Genomic DNA, 25,026 nt, shown 5'->3' with positions numbered 1-25,026 from the left:
GGTGCTGCCGAGTCCCTGTGGAGCCTGGCGGCGCACACGCGGGAAGGGATGGAGCGAGTCCGGTAGGGCTGGCGAGCGCTCGGCCTCCGGAGGCGGAGGGTTCAGCCTCTGCCGCTGCTCGGGCCAGACTGCGCTCTCCTCTGGGCTTTCCTCCTCCCTGCCTCGCGAGCCTTCCTGGCAGCTTTCCAAGGAGCAGGACAAAATGTCTTTTGCAGAAAGTCCGTTTGTGAATTTGTGTCTAATTTCAGTTTGATTTGAGTGTAAATTCTAGTGTTTTTGTGGTTGAATTCACTCTAGCACAAAGCCTCGTAGTGGCTTCGTGGAACTCAGTAATACACAGGACACCCAAACTTGAAATTCACTTTTATGAAGTTAAAAAAATACAGTACAGCAATATAAAAAGAAAATACCCAGTGCAAACTCTTTATACAGTGGAAATCAATACAGTGTTCCTTAAAACAGCTTTACAAAACAGATTTAAAAGTAGCGATTACAGGTAATGTAATTGAGATGATGCTTACTGAAGTACTTTATTCACTGCACTAAATAATTTCTAACTAACTACCTGTTGATTGTCAATATCTTAATTACTGATGAAAACYTTAAATTGTAAGTATTATTAGTTAGAATTCTTTATAACATACTAACATGGAACCTCAATAGCATACGCTGTTGACTGGATTAAGCAAAATAAAAGTGAATGAACACAATAAAAATAAACCAAGACTGTTTTCCCAACATGTGCTTCTATTATAAAGGGTCTGATCCAAAGCTGATTTGATTGATGGACAGTATTCTACTTATTTTTCCTTTAGTTTATATTTGAAAATGTGAGTGATTTCAATTATTTATGATAGTATGCATTAGTGTCCTACTAAATGTTGTGTTAGACAATTTTTTATAGTAATGGAGAGTATGAGACCATATTATAGTGTTTTGCTGTTTCCTGCTGAGGAAGCCTTTGCTGGGAAGGGAGTGTGAATTAGAGATGTCATGGGTAACTGAAAAGCACATTTGTGAGGTTCCACTACTCTGGTTTAGAAAAAAAAAAGAGAAATAGTGTTATCTGGTTAGCTACCAAATTTAAATAATGAAACCAACTAGACTAATACATACAGCTCCAGCACAGATTCTGCAAAACTGGGTATCCACGTGGTTGGGTTCTGCTGCTGCTGAAGGCAATAGGAGGCTGCATTGCCAGGAGCCAGAGTCAGGCCGTTGTCCTAAGACACCTGCTTTTTTACAAAATGTGTACGGCTGGGTAACTTCACGCACGGGAAGTTTTCTTCTTTTCATTGTGTGACTCTTCATCAGGTGAGAACCTAAGCACATGCTTGCTAGGGGCATAGTGATTGCAGCTCCAAAACCTTACTTACATTTGTGGTTCTTTCATGCATGCAAATGCATAGGTGTATAGCATTCCAGTTTGGAAGTCTACAATATTTTCCTAGAGGGAAAATACCCATTTTTACAGTACCTGCTTAGAAAAAATCAAAACAGTTTCACAGTAATGATGCCCTTCGTTTGTCCCTGAAATAATAAAATTCCTTTAATAATGTTGAATAGAAAACWTACTCAACCTTTTTAGAGATCTAGAGAGACCTGTGTTGCAATCTGGAGAAATCTACAGTATTAGATCTTAACATTCCCCTGATCTTCAGGTTTCCTGCCCTGCAGGATATGTGCCAGTGAATAACACTGACATCCTATTTACTGAAAGAAAAAATAATTTTGCTGATAGCTAGAGGAATTCTAGCACTCCAGAAAGGTGCCTGAAATCATCATCAGGCTGTTAAAAATGACAGATGAAGCCAGATTGTGCATCTAAAAATCCTCCCTAATTTTATCTTTGGTAACTYGAATTTGTAGTAGAAGACTATAAAACAAGAATTAATTAATAGATTGGAAAGAAGAAAAAAACATGCCTCTTTTTTGAATGTGATGGAATATTTTCTAATATTAAGTGATAGACCATATGTTCCTCCTTGCCTTTGCTGGGTAAATGTAAGCATGGAATGTGAATGTAAGATGAGGACCAGGCAAACCAGTGGGCCCAGGATACAGGAGGTTATACAAAATATGCCTTCCCAGTGCCCCTGAGCCTTTCCATTTCAACAGATGCTGATCCTGAATGCAGGTTGATTAAAAGAATACAGGAGGAGGAATGAAGGAGAAACTGGAGACAGAGCAACTTTTTAAGGAGAAGTGTTCGTCACGATGGGGCGAAAAGTCGTGTCCTAGAAGACTCAGGCAGGTCCCTGAGCAGTAATTTTGTGAAAGAACAGAATGCTAGGAAGGATAGCAATGCTCGGGAAAGTTGATGTATTTAGCTTGTGTGTTTCTCTTTATCCCTGCTGCTGTCATGATTTTTTCTCGTCTGTCTGTCTGAAATCTTAGTACTGCTTGCGTAAAAAGCTGTGAATCCTTCTTTGGCCGTTGGAAAGCCCTTGATGTCTATATGTGGCAGGAGGGAGAAAACTGGCTAATTAGGAAATGGCTAATTTGAACTCAGTACACAAAATCTTCATTTGGTTCTGACCCATAAAGCTCAGCTAACATTTTAAACCTTGGTCCCCAGTCATTTAGAAAGTCATAATCAATATCTGAGTCTGAGGAGCCTGATTCCAAAGAACTGAGAGACTCGGCAATGGACTCAGCACCTTCGTAGCCATATATGTGAAGTGTGTCATACGGCAGCAAATCCCTGTCGTTGTCAGCTTCATCTTTCTTAACTTCAATCATAATTTCCATTTCTCCAGCACCAGAAGTTATATTTCCAGAAGATTTTTGTATTTGTGCATATGGAGAGGGTACTGCTTCTAGCTTTACACCATTCTTGCGGACAGAGTTGAGGACAGACACATCGTAGCTTGTGGTATCCATTTCACCACCACCTTCTTCGTCGTAAGTGACAAGCTGCTCGTGAATCTCTGCCACGTTCCTCCCGAGACCGCTCAAATCCTTCTTGTGTCTCTTTCTTAGCAGAATTAGCAATACAATTACTGCAAAGAAAACATCCATTGGCAAGTGTAAATAGAGATGCAAGGAAGCAGAGTAAAGCTGCATTTCAGACACAAAGTCTGAAGATTTGTTTTTTTTCTTGAGGAAAAAAATTATTAGACACTGTAGGTTTTGYATATTTTCAAAGCAGTTTGATCTGTACAGGAATTGTGACTCTTGCATTAGAGTCGCAAGTTCAAATGAATAGTGTGACAAGTTTATTGAGTAATTGTCAACTATTGCCTTGAATCWGTAAATCTTTTCCTGGCAGACATTAAATGATAGTTACATTGCGATATTTGCGATGGGGTCTCTTCTCAAGCAACAAAAACCTCAAAAGTTGCCCATGCCCTGGTAGATTCCAAATTTTGCAAACAGATGATCTACTAGTGTGTTACAGATGTATTTATATAAATACGTTCAGCGGACCATTTAAAGGGTGTCTCRACTAGTTTAGCCTTTGGAAGCTGGAATCCTGTTGTTTCTGTGCTGGCACACATTTCCGGTTTTATAGCTCYCTTTGAGCCTAGTAACAATGAATCAAGTATATTATGTATACCTGCAATAACCTTTCCAATGCCTCAACCTTTCCAATAGAACAAACACATTTTATTAGCTGAAAACACACTAGCAGGCCAGGTAAAAAGAGCAAATTAAATAGAGTATTTCTGCGTTCATGACCATTTCATAGGCACAAGACTTTTGTGCACTTAGTTAAAAAAAAAATCCCCACATTTTAAGTCAGAGAACATTACACAAGCCAAATACTTACCAATGATTGTGAGGATGCAGATGAAAATTGCCACCARTGCTTGAATACTAACTCCAACTTGTTTAGCTCTTTCCTCACAAAAAGTGAARTTGCCTTTTTCATTACACTTGCAGACACTGATGACAAGTGTATTTGTGCTGCTGAGGTCAGGATCGCCGTTGTCTGAGATGATGACAGGCAGGTAGTGGATTTTTGCAAGTTCACGATTAAACTGTCCATATTTGACAGTGATATTAGCTGTGTTATCTAGAAGAAGTAACAACATATGATTAAGTGATAATCTCTACTTGATTTTCCTTATAGATTTTTGGTTAGTTGATAAATCTTCTGCTGACACAGAGCAAGCCTTTAACAGACAGAGCAGTCAAACCTGGGTGGTGACAAACAACATTTTTGTAGTAGATTAAGAATTTATAAATAAGACAAGCCTAACTGGACCAAACTTTGGTTATTGCTACAGCTTTTCTCCCCTGTGTCCTAAGTGTCTCACTTCAGGTATCTGAGAAAATCCACTGCAGGGATAGATACACTACCGTAGTTCTCAATCAAAGAGAAGTTGCTATCTTCTGTGGCCAGGGAGTATTTGAAGAAACCTCTAGGTGATACTTCATCCTTGTCAGTAGCTGAAATCCTGACGACTACCTATAAAGATGGAAGAGATCATAATTTTTGGTATGCATTGCCTCGAATGATAAAAAGGCTTACAGTATCTAAGTTATAGCTCGGCTGTGTATCCTGTGTAACATTTTCAGTAAAGGGCAGGACAAAGATATTTCATGATGCTCCTCTTCTAGTTCTTCCAAAGGAAATAATTTCCTTATAACTCTTCAAAAAGAGCACTATCTTTCTGCTAAAACAGTGATTTAACTTCACTGACAGATGGGAGACAAAAGACAAAGTCTTGGGTAATTAAAGCATAAAAAATGTCTTATGCTAAAAGACATACATAATAAATGTTCATTGAAATACATAAGATGGATGGATATCTTCTGAAGTATTTAACTTATTTAGAGAGATGAGTCTCAGTCATTGAATGTCACTGAGACTTCCACTCCTGAATGACCTGCTGGCCTTTGAAAACCTCAACCTGCAATACCATAGATGCGTAATGCATACAAGATGTGTATGATTATGTCCCAAAGGTAGTTTAAACATTAAGTTAAAGATGAGATAATACCTTGTGTGTTCTAGCAGGTTCCTTCAAAGAGTCCAATCTGTTTCAAAGGTTGTAAGTTAATCGAACAGTATATATATAGGCTAACRATGTGTATCTGAGGCCAAACATCTAAAACCACGAATGCGAATACTACTTGTGTATGCGGATAGTTGCCTCCTGATAATTCTACAGCAATGTTACAYGTGGCAGTTTGGCACTGAATTGTTAATTTTTGCTTTGTAAGTGTTGCCTTTGCTTCACAGTTCAGTTGCTAATGCATGTACGTACTTACAAGCCTGGAGGGGAGGAACTGTGCAGTCCATGTGTATAAGCAGATAAATGTCTATAGCCTATTAGTATAAAGCCCTAAAGAAAGATTTCTGACCTCTGACAGTTTGGAAATTGCTGAAAATAATTTCAGATCAGGTATTTGGCTGTGAAAACTGAGACTTTTTTTWAATAAAAGATAGGTTTTGCTTAGACTTGCAAGTAGGTAATTCAGGATTAAGAAAAAAAACCCGTCTCACCTTTCCTGGTGCAGCATTTTCACACACTCTGGGCTCCTCGAGATAAACAAGTTCTGGAGCRTTATCATTTACATCAGTAACTATGACATGAACTTGGGCATGTGATTCTCTGTCAGAAAGATGACCTGGAAAAAAATAGCAGCAACGCACGTCACTTAGATGTTGGGTATATCGCTGCCTTTTTTTCTTGCTTGTGTCCATCTGTACGTCTCCTACATGATGGATAAAGAGTTCCTAGCTCCATCATTCATTTTGACTTTTCCTTTGATAGATCCATTTTTTTCTAACAGCTCTCATATTGGACTAAATTATCCAGGCTCCGTGAGGAAGAAGAGAGGAAAATGGTAATTGCTTGTGGCTCTTTGATTCTTCAGACTCTGCGCCTGTGGTGTCCAAGATTATTCTCTGGCACTAAGGCTGCTGGCCCAGAGGCAGAGCTGTGATGGTGGGACCAGTGCGGGCCTGGCCCTGGTGTAGACATTGTCACTCAGCAGCTGGAAACCCCAGGACAGTGTCGGAAGATTTTTGCTRTGGGAGTCAGACTTGAGTTTTACTGCTGTGTTGGAGTAAGAGAAAGTGCTGAAGGTGACGGCAGCCGTGCCTGGCTGGCTGCAGCTGCCCCACGCTCCCGCTGCCATCGCTCGGCAGGGATTTTGTAACTGGGTGAGAGCGGGCAGCTGGTGGGATGTCTCTGCTCTCACCACAAGGCTTCTCCACTCATCCCAAGCATCTTCCTCTCCCCGTGCCCTTTTTATTCCTTTAACACATTAAATGCATTTTCCTAACAGCCAAGGGCCAAATATGAAAACTATATTTGGATCTTTTTTAGGTATTTGTATGATTTGGAAGATTACTGTGCAAAGCTTGTGAGCAGCCGCTTCTTTTGTAACTTTGTGTGAACCAGCTGTCAGGTTGGGGCTTTCCTTTTTGGTAAGCTATAGTCTTGCTTTAAAGTCATATTTTGATTTCTTTCAAAAAAAGAAAATGGATAGGGCTTACCATCTTCAAGGACTTCCTGGGCTGCTACTGTTATGTTGTATGAGGCACTGAATTCTCTGTCCAGAGGTCTAGGAATTTGAATAATTCCAGTATCGGATATCCTAATGTAGTCTCCATTAGGACTGGCTCTTCGGCGGCTGAATCTGTTTTTTGTTTAAAAAGAGGTATGTTAATACAAGGGTGATAATACTGTGTTTCACTTGTGTTCTTCATAGCAGAAGGCTAGAGAGGAGTTGCATGACAAATTGCATTAATATGATGAGCAGACTCTCCCAGAATATTCCCCTAAAACTATGTAAGCTGTGAGTATATAAGCTGTGAGAGTGTAATATATCATCAGAAAAGGTCCCAAATTATTGTCCTTTGCTGGTTAAGAAGTCTGTTTTCTTTTCTTTTCAAAGCACATGCTCAAGAAAGTTATTACAATAAAAATAGCAACAATAAATTATAGCCACATAAAAGTATCCAGAATTATACATTTTCCCATAAATGCACAAGTGTTTTATAAGTGAGTCTGTGTGGTAATTACATGCGTAAATGTAACTTATGTTCATATTTGTTGGTTCCAGTATACGCCCATGGTTGAAGTGACTGAAAAACCAAATTGGATTTTTTTTCAGCTTGTGGATTTCTGAAAAATTGGGCAAAAGTCTCTTAGTTACTTATCAAATTCTTGGGATCGTTAACAAATTCTCAATTCTCAGATAAAATTACTAAAGCTGACGTTGTGTTACCTGATTTTCCGTTTAGCTGCGTCAGGGTCATGTGCCCAAACTGAGCCAAGTGTTCGTTTTTCTGGATCATTTTCCCTTACTTTAAAATCATACGGCAGTTTAGTGAAGACAGGAGGCTCATCAACATCGATAACTTCAATGGTAACGGTGGAGATGCTCCTAGAACCACCAGATTTAAAATAGCGAAGATCAACTGTGGGATCTGTTGCTTCGATGTCAAACCTGTATTCTGCTACTTTTTCGAAGTCCAGGGGCTAGAAAAAAGATAAACAGATATTCTTCTTTTGTTGATGTCTAAGTAAACTTTGCACTGGCTATCTATACAAACTAAAGCTCTGTGTTGGCATTTTTGTTTGGAAATTCTAGCAAATTTCAAATTAACTACATTCTTGGGAAAGTGCTTACTGAACTTCTCTCTTTCATAACTAGGGTAGCTTGAGCAATTTCTGGTTTTAAATACATTTATTCAATATTCAATGTTCAGCAAAACTTCTCGGTTTAAATAATTTTATTTTTACAATTCTGTAGCTACAGGCTTCTGTCAGAAGCTGAGTTCTCTCCCCCTAAGCTGCATCAGYGCTCATCCAAACTTGTTTAGCTCCTTTTTCTCGAAGGTGAGGGCCAGATTCTCCTCCTCCTGGCTGAGCTTTCTGTTCTGCAGTCATTCAAGGCAGATTTCCTAGCTGCACTGACTGACTGCTGGGACAGGTAGTGATGAACTGCATCCACTTGCTTATTTTTCTCATTGACTGATTGTAAAAGGCATCCCGTCATGGAAGGAAGGCCAGGAACGAGGGCAGGGAGAACAAGCCGAGCTCTCTGGTGTTTGAACGTTTGTATCCGTGTGCACTCTTGGCTGAGATTGTACGTGTGCTGTGAAATATGCAGTAGCTAATAGCAGCGGCTGTCTTTTTCGTTTGAGTGGACACAGTACATGGAAGTGATAGTGCTTATTTAGCAGTTGAAATWTTATCTCAAATGGTTGTATATTTATAATTTTGGTGTATGTGTGCGCCCCCTTGCATGGCACCGGGGTGAACTTTGCCCACTGTGTATTAAAAGATGAGCTGGTTCTTAGCAGCACAAACTCCAAAGGATCCTGCTACGCCTGGGGATCTCGTAGCGCTCGTCCTCACGGCGCCCGCTGCAGGCAATGTGATCTGCAAAGAACTGGCACTTCCCTGAAAGGATTGAGGGAAGAGCCACGTTTGGTGCGGGAAGCCTGCTCACACCTACTGTTACCACATCTCCACGCTTCACKGGAAGTATTGTAATATTTGGTGCTTTTTTTTCCCATAAAGTTTTCTCCTCCTCTTGACAACTTTGGTAGTCTTAATAGTTAGAGGGAGCTTGGAAGTGAAAAGCACATTCATGTCAATCAGAGTATTCCAGGACATAATTTAGAGCTGATCCCCCACCCCTCCTTTTTTTTTTTTTTTTTTTTTTTTGGGGAGGGGGTTACTGTAAGTCAATGAAATCAATGCATGCTATGCAACACTCCATGTAGTGCAGGAATGTCCCTTGGTACAAGTTAAGTTGGTCTGGGAATTAAAAAACAATGATAAAATGAAACAATGACAAAAAAACGTGATAAAAGCTTTGGGGAATCCAGGTCCTCTTACAGAGCTAGCAGGAGGTAATTGGGAAGCTCTGAAATGCATTGAAGAAGGTAAGGAGGCTGTAGCTAAGACTGGACCAAGTGCCTAGTTCTAAAGAACACTTTTAGAAGAGCGATCGGTTGGACTTATTCATGTTTTCTACTTTGTTTTCCCTTTGACTACAGAAGAGAAAGGTTCTTTGACTTGGTTGGAAGGTTAAACTGCTAAATTACTGACTTTTTAAAGCATGTGAATATCTGAAGCTTGAGAGGAGCCTGGTGTGCATAACCTGAACATCTGACTTAGTCTCCAGTGCCATTTTTGCAATAATTCAAGGTTTTCCCAGTACTGGTCATTGAAGTGGGCTAGTACATCGCCAGCTGTTCTCATCACAGAGCTTACAGTTCAGGTTTTTCTGGAGAAGTGCATCTCATGTTGCGACTTCTACGCATTTCCATTTTTTCTGTTCCTCATCCTAAGTGGAATCACTCTTGCTACAAATGGAAAAATAGTATAGTGATCTTTCTGTTCCTAGGGAGAGTACCTTCTTTGGCCTAATGATTCCTTCGTTTGTGAATGGATTTGCTACAATTTCAAAGGTGTCCCTGTAATCTCCTTTGACAAAGCTGTATTTCGTATTTCTATGTTGTGGTTCATCAACATCTTCCACTTTGACTCTGCCAACTTCTCCTTCTACTGAAACGTTTTCAGGAACTTTAAAGTGAAATGAYGCTGTTTAAAAACAAACAAACAAACAAACAAAAAGACATGAAAGTGTTGAACTTAGTTAAAAWTTGTTCTTGGTTTTCAGATGTGCGAAACAATATTTCCTTGAGAATTCAGTTATCTGTCTCTACAGACTGTACTTTTGATGTATTTTTTATAAAAGTCTAATTCTCAACATTGTCAAGATTTTGTACAAAGTGATAAAGTCAGTATCAATCTTTTTCTGATCTAGGAGTGCATCAGCTGGGTAATGTAGGTAGGGCCGAAATACAGAAGACCCTCTGAATATGTGAGATTCTTTTGTCCATTTTAAAGAAATGTAAAATTGTCATGAGTTCTGATAAAAATTTGTTTTAATTGTGCCAACACTTRCTTTCCAACTGATACACCACTTGCATTATACTTACGGTGTTTAAATACTGGGAAGTTGTCGTTGATGTCGGTTAAAGTGATAATGACTGTAGCAGTGCTTGACTCCCCAGAAGACCCTGGAGCATCTTTTGCTTTAACAATAATTTCATATGTTGATTGATTCTCTCTGTCTAAATCAGCCCTGGTTGTAAAAATAACACCTTTAAAAAAATAACATTGCATATGATTAGATTTTGTAGGATGTCTGACATCTCTTAATTTTGATACCTAATTTTTGCTTTACGCCACACATTTGGCTTTAAGTAGCATTTTAACAATGATGTTTTTCTAATGCCAGAAATACTAGAAATCTTTCTATATGATGGTATATTTGAGAGCTTTTGTACAATACATTCCTTTAAATTGATCTAAGCATAGTTAATTCTAACAATACCTAAACTTGGTCCCTCTAGCACGTAGAAAGTTTGTCTGACCACTGCTTTACCTGAGCTAGTTGCTTCAGAGAACCAGTATGCTTTCTGCTTACAGGAGATGTTGACATTATTTTTAAGCTTAAAGAAGACAGGCTTAAAGAAGAAAGTTTAGGGACAAGAAGTGTTAAATTATTGATTATAAAACAGAAAACCACATTTCATAATCAAACCAATAAAATGCACTTCAGTTTGTACGTAATGACCTGCTCCGGGTCTCAACTAATTTAGGAAGCTGGTAACTCTGCCCTCCTACGTCCAGGGCTGCAAAGCTGTAGGGAATTCTCTAGGGATGGAATCACCATCTACCTGTTACTTATCTTTTCATTGCATTTCCATCAGTTTTTCTTGAGCAATACAGTTTCTGGATTTATGTATTTACCTTTTTACTGTTTGGTCACAGGAGTGATATCCATGCCAAACTGAAAATGTAAACATAAATTAGTTCCTAATCTGTCTCTTCCTCAGTGGGGAAAAAACGACTTTTTATCTTCTCATTTAGTTCATGGCACCCAATATCCTGACTTTATTAGTTCATTTCCAGATGCAGACAGTGGCAGTATGAGGGAAGAATCTTTCTAAATTACAATCAATAACTGATTTTGTAACTTATTCTCCATCTTGTCCAGAAAGAAAAAAGCTTAAAACTGTGTTTCCTTAAAAGCATAAGATAGAAGTTTGACATTTGCATATTTGACCTACCGTTATCATCAACTGAGAAATATTCCTCTCCTTTAATGACTTGGTAGGTAACCGTGGCATGACCTGTAACTGTGGGGTCATCAGCATCTACAGCTGTCACTTTGGTGACCGAGGTTCCTAGAAAAGGTTTACCCAACAGTATGTTTAGCGCAAATTCTGCTCTTCAATCAGGGTCATGAAGGGAAATGAGTGAATGAAGAACGTACCTACTGGTGACATTTCTGGGACAGATCCATTGAATACCTTTTGTACAAACACGGGGACGTTGTCATTAATGTCATAAACCTTGATAATAAATTTAGATGGTGGTTCCAGTGATTGATTGTTTCTTCTGTCAATAATGAGAGCTGTCAGCTCATACTCTGCTTTTTTTTCTCTGTCTAGCCTCTCAAATGCGTATACATCACCACTGTCTTCTTCCACTTTGAAGATGATGTTGGCATATTCACCCTCAAGAATATACTTAGCATTGTTGTTCCTTACACTCGACATGATCTAGAAGGCATAATTCAAAGAGATGAAAGTGAGCTTTGGCATCTGGATGAAAAACAGTTTTTACTAGACGATGCACATAGTCATGACCTCTGGCAGATTCAGTTTGAGACCAGAGTAGTCACCAAGAATTCTGGGGGCTGCTGGAGTATTCCTGAGCAAACAGCTACTTCACTGCATCCTCTATCTAGGTCTGTAGGATGAAGCTTGGATCTAAACTGAAACTTGYGTGCTTATATACCAAGAATTTTTCTTTTTTGATTATATCTCACAGTTCCTTAAAGATATAAATTGTTCATGCAGTTAAAGATACAAATTGTTAACCTCATTGTGATATTCAAGTGCTGCCCTGTTCCGTTTGAGCCATTTTTGTTTGCAAGTAACCCTCAAAACACAGCAGAGAGTCTGCCTAGGTTTCACTGAATTACGGTATCATATGCATATTCACAGCTGTTGCCATTATTCAGCATTACTGTGCATTACTTAGCATTTAGCAGAACTCCTACAGCTTTCTTGCAAGTAGTCACATGTAGTTCCTTTATGATCAGTCTTTTAGGATTATACTTATGACAATAAGATTAAATTTCCACCTCCTGGAGTTTAAATTTTAAGATTTTATGCAATGAAAAAAGGTATGGAGTAAAAAGAATAGACATTAATCAGATTTAAATGTAATCTAATCCAATTCCAAATGATCTTGCACATTATTTTATTTGATCTGGAGGTAATCTGATGATTCTTCCATTTCTGTGCTTTGACCCATCTAGTACACTGATAGCAGGTCTAAACCACATTTTTCTCTGCACTATATTAACATTCTTATTTCTAGTCTTCTGTTACTGATGTTATCATAAATTGCAGCTGTTTGTTATTCAGGATTTGATTTATCCTGTAGTTGTCATTTACTGTTGAATATCCTTTCATTTGGGCTTTCTATTTTGAAATACGTTTTTGAGATTTTCTTCCCTCATTCTGCATACGTAATCATGCTTTTGGCTGCTGGGGCTGCTGAAGAAGAGCTTACACTCTGGAGAGGTAACATGGGAAATAACCCTGCCTTTGTCTCAAAGATGGGAGTGTAGTCTTTGCCTTCTTTCTCAGTTTTTATTTACTTATTCAGTGTAAAAGAGGCAGACTTTGAAGACTGCCATTGCTAAAGCTGAGGATGAACCTACAAAGGAAAGCGTCCGGGGTCACGAAAGATAAAAGCAAAACGTATCAGCATATTCCTGCAGCTCTCGCTCAGGTCTGCCGTGCTGMTGTGGCCTTCCTAAAGGGTTTAGCGCGTGCGCGGTCCTGCAAGCGCAGCGCGCTGAACGCAGACGTTGCAGAAGCAACCAGAAGCGTTCCTCTGCCGGAAGACCACAGAGCACAGCGCAGAGCAAACTACTCTTATTTAGGGCAGCTCCAGGAATAGAAGCGTTCTCCTCGATCTCCTACTGAACTGGTCTGAGCAGGAACAGCGGTACCCTGTGTTAGCGGAGGGTGCCCTGCGGCCTCTTTCCTCTCTCTCGTGCTTTCTGCCAGTGAACAGCACTGATCCAGAAAGGCCTGTTTCACTTTACCCAGACAGCCTTGACAGATGCTGCTTGTTGTACACGGGAGGAAAACGTACAACTGCATTTATCTGAGAACTGTCAGACTAGTTCAATTTGAAAGACTAGATTGGAGGAACTTTGTCTGGTGATGTGCAGTTAATCATAGGATTTTATGAGTGCTGCCCTGGAGAAAATGAGTCTGCAAGCAGGTCAATGCTCATTACTTTTTTTTTTTTTTTTTTTTTTTTTTTTTTTTTTTTTTTTTTTTTTTTTTTTTTTTTTTTTTTTTTTTTTTTTTACAATTAATTGCTTTTGCTTTGTGAAACAAAGCTATTCAGTTGTGTAAGATATCTCCTAAACATAGCAGTTTTGGTTTGTATCCAAACTGAGAGATATAAACTATGTTTTTTAAAGCAAGTGAACCAGCAAATAAACAAATACTCCATGTATTGAATTTTCAGAACCAGAGAATGCTTCATTCCTTGAAAGCTATGGGAAAAGTGACAGTAATTCCAGTAGGAGTAAAGATAGACCAATTCTAGTTTTTTATTTACCCGCTACTTATTTCTGCATATATAAAGTTCACTACACTTCTGTTATGTTTTATTTAACGTCTCTATTTTCATCATTACAGTTTGACAGCTTGATGAGTAAAGGAACAAAAGAAACTGAAAACCTTTTTGTAGATACAGATAGCCAACAGACAGTCTCGAGAGGCTGTAACATTAGAACCGTCTCTCTTARTTTCATGTAATACTCTTAGTGCTCTTAAAACACGAAGGAATGTGCATGAAAGGTCATGATGAATGGTACTTTCTATTAGACTTGCAGTGAGGACAGGTGTGTAGTTAGAGGATGSAGATTCAGTGCACAATAAAATAGCTAATTGAATACTGATAATGAAAGTATAATCCTTAAATATATTCTGAATTGAGTAATACGCAGACAGTTGTAATTCCCCTCCCTTCTCTTTTAGGCAGCAGCCTGTGGATACGTAGGACAGCTGTTTATCACGACGGTCCCGGGGGGGTAACTGCCCCTGWGCTCGGTCAGACAGCCTGCCTGCGGGGTCATTGCTGAATCGCAGCCAGCAACACTGAGTCAGGTTAAGTTAAAATACTAAATACTGTGTTTTTCCTAGTGAGACTCTTGATAAGGATTGGGAAATTTTCCCTGGTGGAACTTCAGGGGATGGCCATTTCCAGCATGTGGTGATATGAGAAGCTAGGAGTTCAGTGATTTCTCCAAGTGGAATAGGATATGCCTTTGCGACCTTTTACTACTTACAGTATCTGTGTGTTCTTCAGGTGATGCATATGATACGCACAGGTTATTATAAAATAAAAAATGACAGTCAAATAAATAAGTCAAATAAAAGCTGTACTTTTATATCCCCTCTCATTTGAGTRTCTTGAATTTCAACATATACAAAAAAGTCCACAAATAAAGCATCYCTTATTCAGATTACTCCTCATTTTTTCAATCTACAGAGATTTATATCTGCTATTTCGAATGAAATGCAGAAGCRTGAAACTGCAATTATACATGAAGCATTTCAGAGCTTTATTGTTGTTAAAAATGAGGTACAAGTTCAGTAACTGTATATGTCATTTTAAGGGGCAACTGTGGCACTGAAGCACGATGGACAGATTTTGGGGGGAAGACGATGTTTTCAGGAAATATACAATAGTGCTTCTTGGTGGAGTAAAAAGTGCCTTAAAYATTGTGTGGGAGAAATTTTGTTGTAATTATTGTGTCAGTCTACTCAGGTTACAGATTTTAAATGTTTTAAACAGAGCTGCTTTTGATTTTGAGTAAAATATAAACTATATTATCTATTAATTGAGGAACTACTTCCTGATGTTAACTTTTCCAGTAAAAGGAAACATTAAATCAAAATTTATGAACATAATGCTGACACGAGGTCATATCTGMAAAATATTTTTTTTTAACTAAAAGGCTTTAGCCAAATCCACAGGCAATGTAAAATGCAGAGGTGATATCTATTAGCTGATCTCCCAAATGTTTGAAAGACAGAATCTTGAGCTGCCTGAAAAGTATTGCCATACATCAGCTTCCAGATTTCCTCCTGACTTTACACCGGCATGCAGTGCAACTGTCCTTCACTTTGGATGCTCCATACTTGCCATTCTCCTAAATTCATTTGTATTCTTCCAAAGAGTTCTAATCCCCTTGACATCACTCTTGATTTATTCTGTCTCTGTATTCTTAACACTGTAACATGTTATTAAGTCCCATTTCTATTTCCTTGTTTTCCTTCTGTTCTGCCTAAAATGCCTACAAGGGGCACTGTTCAAGACACTCATTTGCTGTCTGCATTTCTAACTATTCATTGCCAAAAGACTGTTATTTACCTTTCCAACATGGTGTGGTAATGGTGTATCAATCTCTTCTTTGATATGCATTTGGTTCCATATCCAGGCTCTTTTAAGTCGTTTATGACTGGTATTGTTTGAAGAAGAAAAGTTTTGYTTTGTTTTCTGACCTTCTTTATAGGCAAATGCTGGAGCCAAGAACAATGAGAAAAGTAGAATAAGACTCTTCATCTTCTTCTGTAACCTAGAAAGTATGATAAAATATGAAAACTATGTAAATAACAACAGAATCGCATTAATCAGAGCACACATTGAAGAGCAAATAGACTTTCCTTCTAGAGGAAATTTGATTACTTTTTATATTTTTTCTTCTGATCAAATTGGAAATATCAAGCTTCTTCCTTGCACAGAACCATTTTAACCAGATGATATGACAACTGTAAAAAAGAAAAAAAAAAGYCCTAAGAAACTTTGAATTAGGCAAAAAAAAGCAAGTTCTTAAAACTGTCATTAAACCCCTGCATCTACATGAACTACCGTAATTAATCAGCAGTGAAGATCCAGTAGCAAAGATGACCATTGTGCATCATGGAAAACCCTACAGAGAGCAGCCATGAGAAGCAACTCTGTGGCTGAGCCAGATCAAAGTTTATGTTAACTCAACTTGAAATCGTRTGTTCCAGCCTGACAGAACAAAATGCAATGTTTTGACTTTCCCTGACACAAAATATACTTTAATCAATATCTTCATATGGAAAGTATTGATTTAGAATAARCCCTGTTTTTGATGGGAAAAAATGATTCATGTGAAATTTTCAATCAATTCYAAGTACAATGTAGAAAATTATCTTGCTCAGAGAGCTCATTTATTGATTTAATTATTTCTCTTTTGAAAAGTGTGAAGACACATATAAAGTTCCTTTATCCCTTATTCTCAGGTTCTACCATATATAAAATGATCATTCCTGAAATTATTCTCAGTGAAACCATTTTTTAAATCATATGTTAATATTAGCAAACTTTAGATCTAGCTCCTATATCAGATTGGGAAGTTGATTTAATGTAGCAAAGCTGATTAATTTTCTTTCTAAATTTTCCTTTTGGAATATAAAGCACTGTGAAGGAACTTTAACATTCAAATAATCAGACTTTAAATTACACATAAATTACTTTCCATTAGCTTTTAGGAGCTGTCAGCATGTACATCAAAGATGAAACAGTTCATTGCRATAGAGCTAAGTTGACATCACACAATTTGCTAGATGTAAGATTAAATTAATATTTTGGGCAGGAAGGTGGTGAGATATTTCCAAAATTGCTCTTTGGYAATGAGGCAATCAATGTTATCCTATGGTGCAGCATCATTATCAGTAAAAAAGATCGTATTACAACATACATGAAACGTTGTTTTCCTTTCCATTTCTCCTGTATACATTTCCTATTTGTGAATGTGCAGGAAATAGCTAAGTAAAATAGTTTTGAAGCTGYTTTATAGTAGCTAAGCTGTGTTTTATGCAGTTTTTTGGATTTATGTAAATCTTTTGACTCATATTGGGGTTTTTTTTTGGTATTCCGTGTAGTTACTTGGACTTTGAATTTTTTGCGGGAAAATGAGTGCGCTTTAGTTGTTGTGCATTGTTTCGTTGGGGTATGTGAGCCTTTTACAYCTGGAAAGTGTAAGACATGGAGCATGAGTCTGTTGTTGTGATCACTTCAGTTTGTCTTTTATCCATAAAATTACGAAGCAGGGTAACCAAAGAAAAAGACAGTTGGTTAATGTCAGCTAGTAAGGTTTTGAAAATATGTTCAAAAGTCATTTCTTTTTGTTGCAGTGGTACAATGRGGATCTCAGGTATTGCTGTGGTGAAGTGATTAGCTGGGAAAACTGAAGGCAGTATTGCACACTTAAATTGCAATTCACTTCTCTGTAACTGATACATTTAAAAACACTTTTGCAGAAAGCGTTATTAATTTAAAAAGTCAAATCTCCATTAAAGCATGCTGGTGTCAATATAGATTAGRTTAGCTTTGTAAGGAGAAGCTTTGTGTCTTCCAGATCGTCTGTTTGCAGAAATGACTCTCTCGTCCTTAACGCTCAGTTCCGGGCCTGTCCCAGCTGCTGTCCGCCTCCCTGGGGTTCTTCTGCCGCTGGTGCTGAGAATGAGAATGAGAAACAGAAACTCCAGGGCCTCTGGTGTCCTGATGTAGAGGAACTACTTATTAGAAATGCAAGGCTCAGATTCATAAGGAGCGTAYGATTATCTGTCTAGGAGCTCTGGGACTGAGGAAATATCCTGATTACTCCAAAGGATCCGCTGAGCAAACGCAAGCTCTCCTTCGAGGAGGTGGCCTGTGTGTGTTTCMCAGTTCAGGCCTTGTTTGAAAGGCTGGCTGTTAATACAGAAGGCATTTGTGAGAAGACTAAGATGTCCCTTGGTCATATCGGTGATAACCGCTGGGTATTATGGTAATATCCCCAGCCCCTCTTGGGGATATGCCCTCTGCATTAGTCTGAATCTTCTTAAATAGATGTACGTTCCAGCTGAAACTTAAGCTATCTCTTTCAGTCGCAGATCCATTGTCGTAGTCTCAGATTTTAAGGTGGTTTCACTTCCTTCAAGAGCTCATTAATGGAGTCTCTGTTGGTGCTTTCCAGTTTCTTTGGGAAGTTAGAAGTTCCTTTATGAGCAATTTGGTGGAGTWGAGGTCTGCCCCTTGGTGTGCAATGTAGGTCAAACATAGACTGAGACAGAAGAGCCTCTTGCAAAAAATGCTGTCTGCTTAATCTTTGGCATTTTTCAGAATTTTTCATTTGGATGCACACTAGAGGGCTTTGCGTGCCAGCCTTTTCGGGAATATTTGGTTAGAGTGGCTCCATAGGACAGTCTGACTCTGAGAAGAGTTACCGCATTATACTGTGAGTTTTCCGTTCTGCAGAGGGAAGTCTCCATAACTGCTGAATCAGTAGTTGAATTTGTCACGGTATTTAAGAATATCCTTCTCTGGCAGCACGCRCAAACACTTCAGAAGCAGGATCCTGCAGAACAGTAGCTGGATAAGGGCACTGCCTCGGTTTGAAGGCCACGTTCTGTGGATGTTGCCTCCTGACAGGCTGTACTAAATGTCTGTCTTTTTCTGGCCGTGACAGTTTTCTCTTCCAGCAGATCTCATTTGAAATGCCAGAGGTAGTAGCAGAAGGGAGAGATTCCTGTGCCTGAGCAGGGGAACGAATTCCTGCAGAGTCGGAAGTGACAAAGTTTATGATGGGTGACAGGTGAACGACATGCAGGGCTTTTCAGTTCGTTTCGTGCCCACCGTGGGCAGCAGGACTGAGAAGAGGAAATCAGATGCACCTTTTCAAGCAATGCCTCCCGTGGCCAAATGCAGCAGAGACGCGTGCCGTGGCTGCCGCGCGGTTCCTTCCCACGCGTGGCTGTTCCCGGTATGTCGTCCCGTCACTGGTCTGCCTTGACGTACGTGCGCTGGCTGCCTTGCTGGCTCTAACTGATTAGACCAATAGCTCAAACCTCTTTTTTTCAATTCGAGTAGGGATCACGATGTTCCTTAAAGATAGCAGGGGAATGGTTTATTCAAATAGCTAAGTTTCTTGCTATGCTCTTAAATTTTCTTTCAGCAGGTGATGATTTTTCCACCAACATATTATTCATTTGAAGTGTTGAGTTAYTTTAGCAAATAACTCTTGGTCTTCAGGGTGCCACAGACAGTTAACTGAGAGATTTTGTTATTCAAACTGATTTATGAGGCACATAACTCATATCATGTAGTTTCTTCTTGCAGATAGGGAATAATTATTAGAATTGTTTCAGAGAGAAATACAGACAATGCTGTACRAATTAAAAGTTTGTATTTCACAAGTTCTTTTGGTAACTGTAAAATTGATAAGCAGCAAATACACGAGGAGTCCGTTTGGTGAAAAGTATTTGATGAAAAATTCAAATGAACTTTTGCTAACTTTTTTGTGGTGTTTGCCTCATACCTGGTGGACTTCTCACTTCAAAAATATATATTAATGCTTATATGAGGTTAATTTAGTTAGTAATGACACTTTTTCTATGCTTGTGTGTTAAATAAAAGTGTAAACCAGGTTTCTGTATGGAGGCTTTGGAAAATGAGTAGATAATTGTGGTCTGGTTGATCAGACTAAAATCTTACTTCTAAGAAGATTTCTGTCTTAAGATCTTCCTTATCACTATTTCTAGCTTGCCTGGACTCAGTTGCAGATATTGGGAAAAAAAATCTCTAAGATTAATATAAGATTTTAGCCTTATATATCAGATCGTATGTATCAGAAAAGCAATAGGTATTTCCTGATACATTTTAAAAGATTTTTGCCAGTGTTTTTCAGGTAATTTGCATGCCTGATTGTGAGAAAAGCTGGAAATTAAACTGATTATTTTTGCTTATGGTTTCGCGGTTGGAATCTGAACGAATGTGAATGAAAATTAAAAGCTCCATGCAAAAACGTCTGGGCCGAGGCCGGGGCGTTTCTGCCGGGTTGGCTCTCGCCGGCGCATGGCTCGGCCCGGCGCGTGGCCTGCCGCCCCCGCCGGGCTCTGCGCCCTCCCCGCCTGCCGAACGCAGGCGCCGGGGCTGCCTTGCAGAGCTGCTAARAGGTTAGTTGTAGCGCCTGTCAGGGTAAATGCAATAGAGCACGCGTGCACGGGTGTTGCTGCTTTGATGCTCTCCTGAGAGAGCAGAGTCTCGCAGGAAAAATGATGATTTATTGGACCTGAAATATTGCACCTTTTTTCACTGACCTGAAGGCAGATGTCCAAGGCATCTGCACTGAGTATCTTCTGGGGACTTGCTACTTTCAAGCCTAAGAAAACCTTCTTGTCAAAATCTTTGTCGGAAAAGTGGAATTTGTAGGTGTTTAGTTTAGATTAATACCTGAACTTACTTACTAAGCTTACTTACTGCTAGTCTGAACTTACTATCGCAACTATTTTCTTACTATCTTCCCCCCTCCTCTCTGCTGCTCCYACCCCAATATTCCTGAGTAGCTCCATGCAGAGAATCCTGTTGAGGTTGCACTGGATTAAACCTTATGACACAGAGTAGCCAACACTTCTGAATTTGATATTTTTCCAGAAACAGATACATTTTACTTTGATACACAATCCAAACTCYTCCAAAATTGCTATGCCTGATGAARCCATGCTGGATTTAATCTGAGAGCAGAATCTGACCCAGTGTCAACTAACCAAACAACACTGCCTTATAGAACCCTCAGTTTTCTAATTCTATAATCTATATTGTCTATATATCATAATTTCTATCATCTATATCATATTTAAGACCAAGGATGAATATGTGAATGCAATAAGCAGTGAGAAATAGAAAGGTAGCCTACCAAGCACATGAGATGGATAAATTTTTTTCTTTGCAGTGCGTGTAGCTTAATGCACATTTAGCTTGCTTTGCAGCAGGAGGATGTTAGCACAGCCCTTTGGTTAGCAGGCAAAAAAGGTCATTAGAAGAAAGCAATACTTTATGCTGTTACTCCTTTTTTCAGGGTAGCTGAATGGCTGTACAAATTGATAATTGTGAATTGATGAAGMCTCTTCAGTTCTCTGTGAAAAGTCCTGCAGGCAGATAAAAAGCTATATTCCCTTCAAACAGGACATTTGAAACACGGAGGACTGAAATGTCTTTGCCATCTCCTAACAGCRGAGCAGGGTCAGATGTCACAACAGAATCTCAGATTTTGTTCTCCCAGTTTCTTCATCTGGCAATTAGACAACATTGCTTGAACCAGCTTCTAACAAACCCTGAGGAAAAAGGCAGCAAAGTACTAGAGTAGGTATAGTTGTTACCTGCACAGCTGTTCTGGTTGGCATCTGAGTTGCAAAAACGTGATCCTCCTTTGCTCCCTTGAGCTCACATAGGTCAGAATAGTTGAGGGCGTACAGTGAGTTCAGTGAGAAATGGGACCTAGGGTAGATCTTCAAACTCTAGTAACTTCACTTTAAAAAAGGTTGCCCAAGTAAATTGTGCAACATTTGATTTGAAGCAATGTGGGGTTTTTTTGCATTCTCAGATATAATATTTTTTCAGATGGGTACTCAGTGTTTCTCTCGTTTTTTATTAAAGCKCTCCTGTCATAGGTTCTCAACAATGTCCAACAATTCATTTTAAAATAGATCTTTCCTAAGAACAATGTGCTGCTTTGAGTTTTCCRGATTATTGAATTAAATGTGCATTGTGCATGGCTAYCTGGCATTATATTTTTGATTGTTCTTATGTCAACTTTTTGCATTTGAGAAGTAGTTTCTACTGGTAACTAAACCATCTGGAGTGCAAATGCCTACCWGAAAATTGATTATAAAATTACATKTATATGCGTGATAGTATTTTTGAGTAAATAGCYGCTTTGATTAAACAGTCTGGAGTGCAAATGCCTRCCTGAGAACTGATTATAAAATGACTTTTTGTATTCATGATAGTAGCTTAGAATAAACAGTCACTTCAATAGTATCTTAACTATATTTGTTACTCAAAAAAAAGTCACTCGTGATTGCGGGAGCACTGCTGTGTGCATTTGGCGCTGATCAGATGTTAATGCAGCACTGTGTATCAGTATACATCTTTTGGCTCCTTATATTTTTCTGTTGTCTAAAATACAGAACTGGTTAAAAATTGAGGGGAAGCCAGCGTGATTTTTTTTTTAAAGAAACAAAACCACCCTCCAATCTACTAAGTGAAAATGCTAAAGGCAGGTGAGAAGCAGGAGTAAAAACTACGCAAATGACCTCCTACAGCTTCCAGACTTCCCTGCTTGCATTTTAGCAACTGTCTTGCCAAACCCAGGATTAAAKGACTGCAGTAAATAGTAAGAGAAGAACATATGAAAAGACTGAGTGAGTCACACAGGCAAATGTGAACTGAAAGTAACAACTGTATGGTTGAAGAGGACATTATCTGTAAACAGAACGATCTTAGAGAAATGAGTGAGGAAGAAAGTTATAAGAGGTCACGAAGATCTCTTTTGTTCCTTGCTGAGAGGCTTTTATGGGAAAGGAAAGTACAGATTTGCAAACACACTGTTTATTAGAAGGTGCTTCATCATATATCTGAAGGAAAAACAAGACAAGGGCAAAGTCAGGTGTAGGATCTGATCTTATGTCGATACGTTCTSCTGACATCACTGTATTTTTTATTTGCATCAGTAGTGTGCCTGATAGATTAACAAAAATAAAAATGTTAGTGTGTGTGCAAAGGGAATAGCCTACAGCAGGCTTTGCTTATTTTGATTWATGAACAGTGCAGTACTACTGAGGCAGTCAGCTGTCACTGTAAGCCAGAAAGATTGTGTTTCATGTTCTTGTCCGCCTTGGCTGGACTTTCTCCTTAGGCGTATGCGAGTCTGTTCAGACAGTTGCGTCTGTCTCTCGGCCAGCCCGTCGCTGTAGAGCTGCTGCCGTGGAGGAGGAGCGAGGTGCTCCGGGCTGGGRCAGGACCTCATTGCGTTTTGCCTATAGCTCTCTGCTGTGAGGAGGTGAGGAATATGCTGCTGTGGACAAACAGCTGGTAGCAGGTAGAGCAAACCACAAGGGAATTTTTACCATAAGCTATCTCTTACTGATACTTGGACCATAATCCCTAATACGTCTAAAATCCAGATAAGTCTTTTCCTTTTCTTTCTTTCTTTCTTTTTTTTTTTAAAAATTGAATAAGAGCTTGAAAATTCCTTGCGCAGCTCTGAGTCTGACCCGTTATTTAGAGGTATGACCTTCAGGACAAACAGGAAAATGATTTTGGTGTTGGTGCTACTTCAGCTCAAACACTGATTCTTACAGAACTGACATTTGAGAGGAGGCTGATAACCATATCAACAGGATTATAACATTTACTGTTACATACTGCAGTATGCRAGACTTAATCACACTGGTCTCTGTCTCACTCAGGCTCACAAAAATCCTTCACTGACAAAGGCAGGTTCTGCTGAGCGAGTTCAGAGCCAGGTCTGCTGGACAATCAGGCACCAGGGCCCAGGATCTCAAAGGCAGGAGGGCGTTTAACTTCTATTGATTTCTCTTTGTTTCTGGTTAATGTTGTCTTAAYGTGTATTTTCAAAAAACACACAAAAACATGTTCGCAGTTTAGAGTACTGTCTGTATTCCTAGGTGACTCATGTCAGATAAATAGGGATTAGTTATAGAGCTATTTAWATGTGTTTTGCTAGTAAAGACTCAGACTTGGTTTACTCTTAACAAATAGGCATTTGTTCAGCTTACCTATCTACATAACACACATACCAGCTGGGAAGCTGATCTGAAGCTGTTTTGCTCCAAGGGGCCTAGCAGCAGAGGTCTAGCATAGGTGGGGTGTTCCTTGTAGAAGTAAGAATAAGGCATTGGTGCTCCCTTTACGCTAGCAGACTGCATGATTTCTCTCTCGGTATAGTCAGTCAAATTTACTTTTGCCTAACTCCATCAATTTATTTGTTTCAGTTATTTCTGATTTTGATATCTATTAAAATTCAGCAAAACTTTCTCCAACAATACTTTTTTCTGGGAAAATGTGGACAAAACGAGCTGATAGATGGTGTGTTGCCTTGCATGCTTTAGGGAATGCCAGTGCCACTGCTGGGCGAGCGTACACCTCCTGCAACTCCAGCGACACATCTGCCAGCCTTGCGTGGATGTCTGGTGTCACTTTAGATACCTCAGGGGTCTGAAACAYTTCTGTTTGTGGAAATGAACCCCATACATGATCTCATCAAATGTGAGCATATTTCTATGTACTTGTATGCATGTACATATGTATGAAAATACACAATGTCCATGTAGATMAGAGGGAGCCGAGAGTTTTTTTTTATGGAGCACACAAAAAATCTTACATGGGAAAGTTAGTAAACCAAAAGCTGAATACTATTTCTGAGACTCGTATATACAAACTTATGCCTATTCAATCTTTAATGAAATCATTTTTCTATCCATCTATGGTAGCCTGTTTTTTTCCTAAGTTTATTGCTTGAAAATCTGATAACTGAGAAGCAAATTCAATACATGTTTTAGCTACTAAGCTGATCTCTTTGTGGACGTAGAGGAAGCCTCATATTTGGACAAGATAAACTGATGTTTCTTGAATCACTTCTGCTGTTGAAATGACAGTACAGATTAATTGCACTAGTGTTGTTTACTGTGGTGAGGATGACATATATGTGATGCAGGCAGAACAATACTTCAAAATCATTTAAATAAGCAGTGAGAGCACTGACTAGTTTTTCCTTTTCTCACGAGATCAGTTAGGTACTGTAACTGTGGCTTTAATGGGTTACTAGTTTCCCTTTATGAGCGCCCTGGTACATCTAGCAAGTAATCCACCAGTCTTGGTGAAACTGTCGGCCTTCTGCCTCTCCCAGGAGGCAAATACTCATGAAGGTCTGTTAGAGCCACGCTGCATCGTTAGGTGAGTTTAAAGAGTCTTCCTCATTTCATGCTCTCAGCATGCAGATCATGTATCATGCCAGGTGCAGAGTCAGTGTCTTTACTCAGTTTTCGTGATAATATTTGTCATTGCAGAGGCTGCAGAGATACTCAAGAGCTGATGATAACCAATTTGAAACTGAGCAGATACA

At 39.1% G+C, this 25,026-nt stretch overlaps 1 protein-coding gene across 2 annotated transcripts in view; it reads right to left on the bottom strand.

Moving 5' to 3' along the window:
- Nucleotides 1–346: 346 nt before the first annotated feature.
- The window catches only part of CDH5 (cadherin 5), a 34,086-nt gene continuing 9,406 nt past the window's right edge, over nucleotides 347–25,026 (bottom strand). The window contains exons 2-13 of one of the 2 annotated variants that reach the window (XM_085306438.1): nucleotides 15,777–15,859; nucleotides 15,462–15,666; nucleotides 11,263–11,551; nucleotides 11,057–11,173; nucleotides 9,920–10,084; nucleotides 9,331–9,518; nucleotides 7,189–7,442; nucleotides 6,455–6,597; nucleotides 5,456–5,580; nucleotides 4,306–4,414; nucleotides 3,773–4,018; nucleotides 347–3,002 (exon numbers count right to left, since the gene is read on the bottom strand). In XM_085306438.1, the coding sequence (XP_085162564.1) occupies nucleotides 2,509–3,002; nucleotides 3,773–4,018; nucleotides 4,306–4,414; nucleotides 5,456–5,580; nucleotides 6,455–6,597; nucleotides 7,189–7,442; nucleotides 9,331–9,518; nucleotides 9,920–10,084; nucleotides 11,057–11,173; nucleotides 11,263–11,551; nucleotides 15,462–15,653 (2,322 nt within the window). In that variant the 5' untranslated portion in view covers nucleotides 15,654–15,666; nucleotides 15,777–15,859 and the 3' untranslated portion in view covers nucleotides 347–2,508. The remainder of the gene's footprint in view (nucleotides 3,003–3,772; nucleotides 4,019–4,305; nucleotides 4,415–5,455; nucleotides 5,581–6,454; nucleotides 6,598–7,188; nucleotides 7,443–9,330; nucleotides 9,519–9,919; nucleotides 10,085–11,056; nucleotides 11,174–11,262; nucleotides 11,552–15,461; nucleotides 15,667–15,776; nucleotides 15,860–25,026) is intronic. The other variant, XM_085306439.1, reaches the window with a different exon arrangement.

The sequence above is a fragment of the Rhea americana genome, unplaced genomic scaffold (assembly GCF_003343005.1).
Source record: "Rhea americana isolate MKP2758 unplaced genomic scaffold, rheAme1 scaffold_24, whole genome shotgun sequence".
In the NCBI taxonomy this organism is placed as follows: Eukaryota; Metazoa; Chordata; class Aves; order Rheiformes; family Rheidae; genus Rhea; species Rhea americana.
The sequence above is the reverse complement of the archived record's forward strand: the minus strand, read 5'-3'. Positions and strand labels throughout refer to the sequence as shown.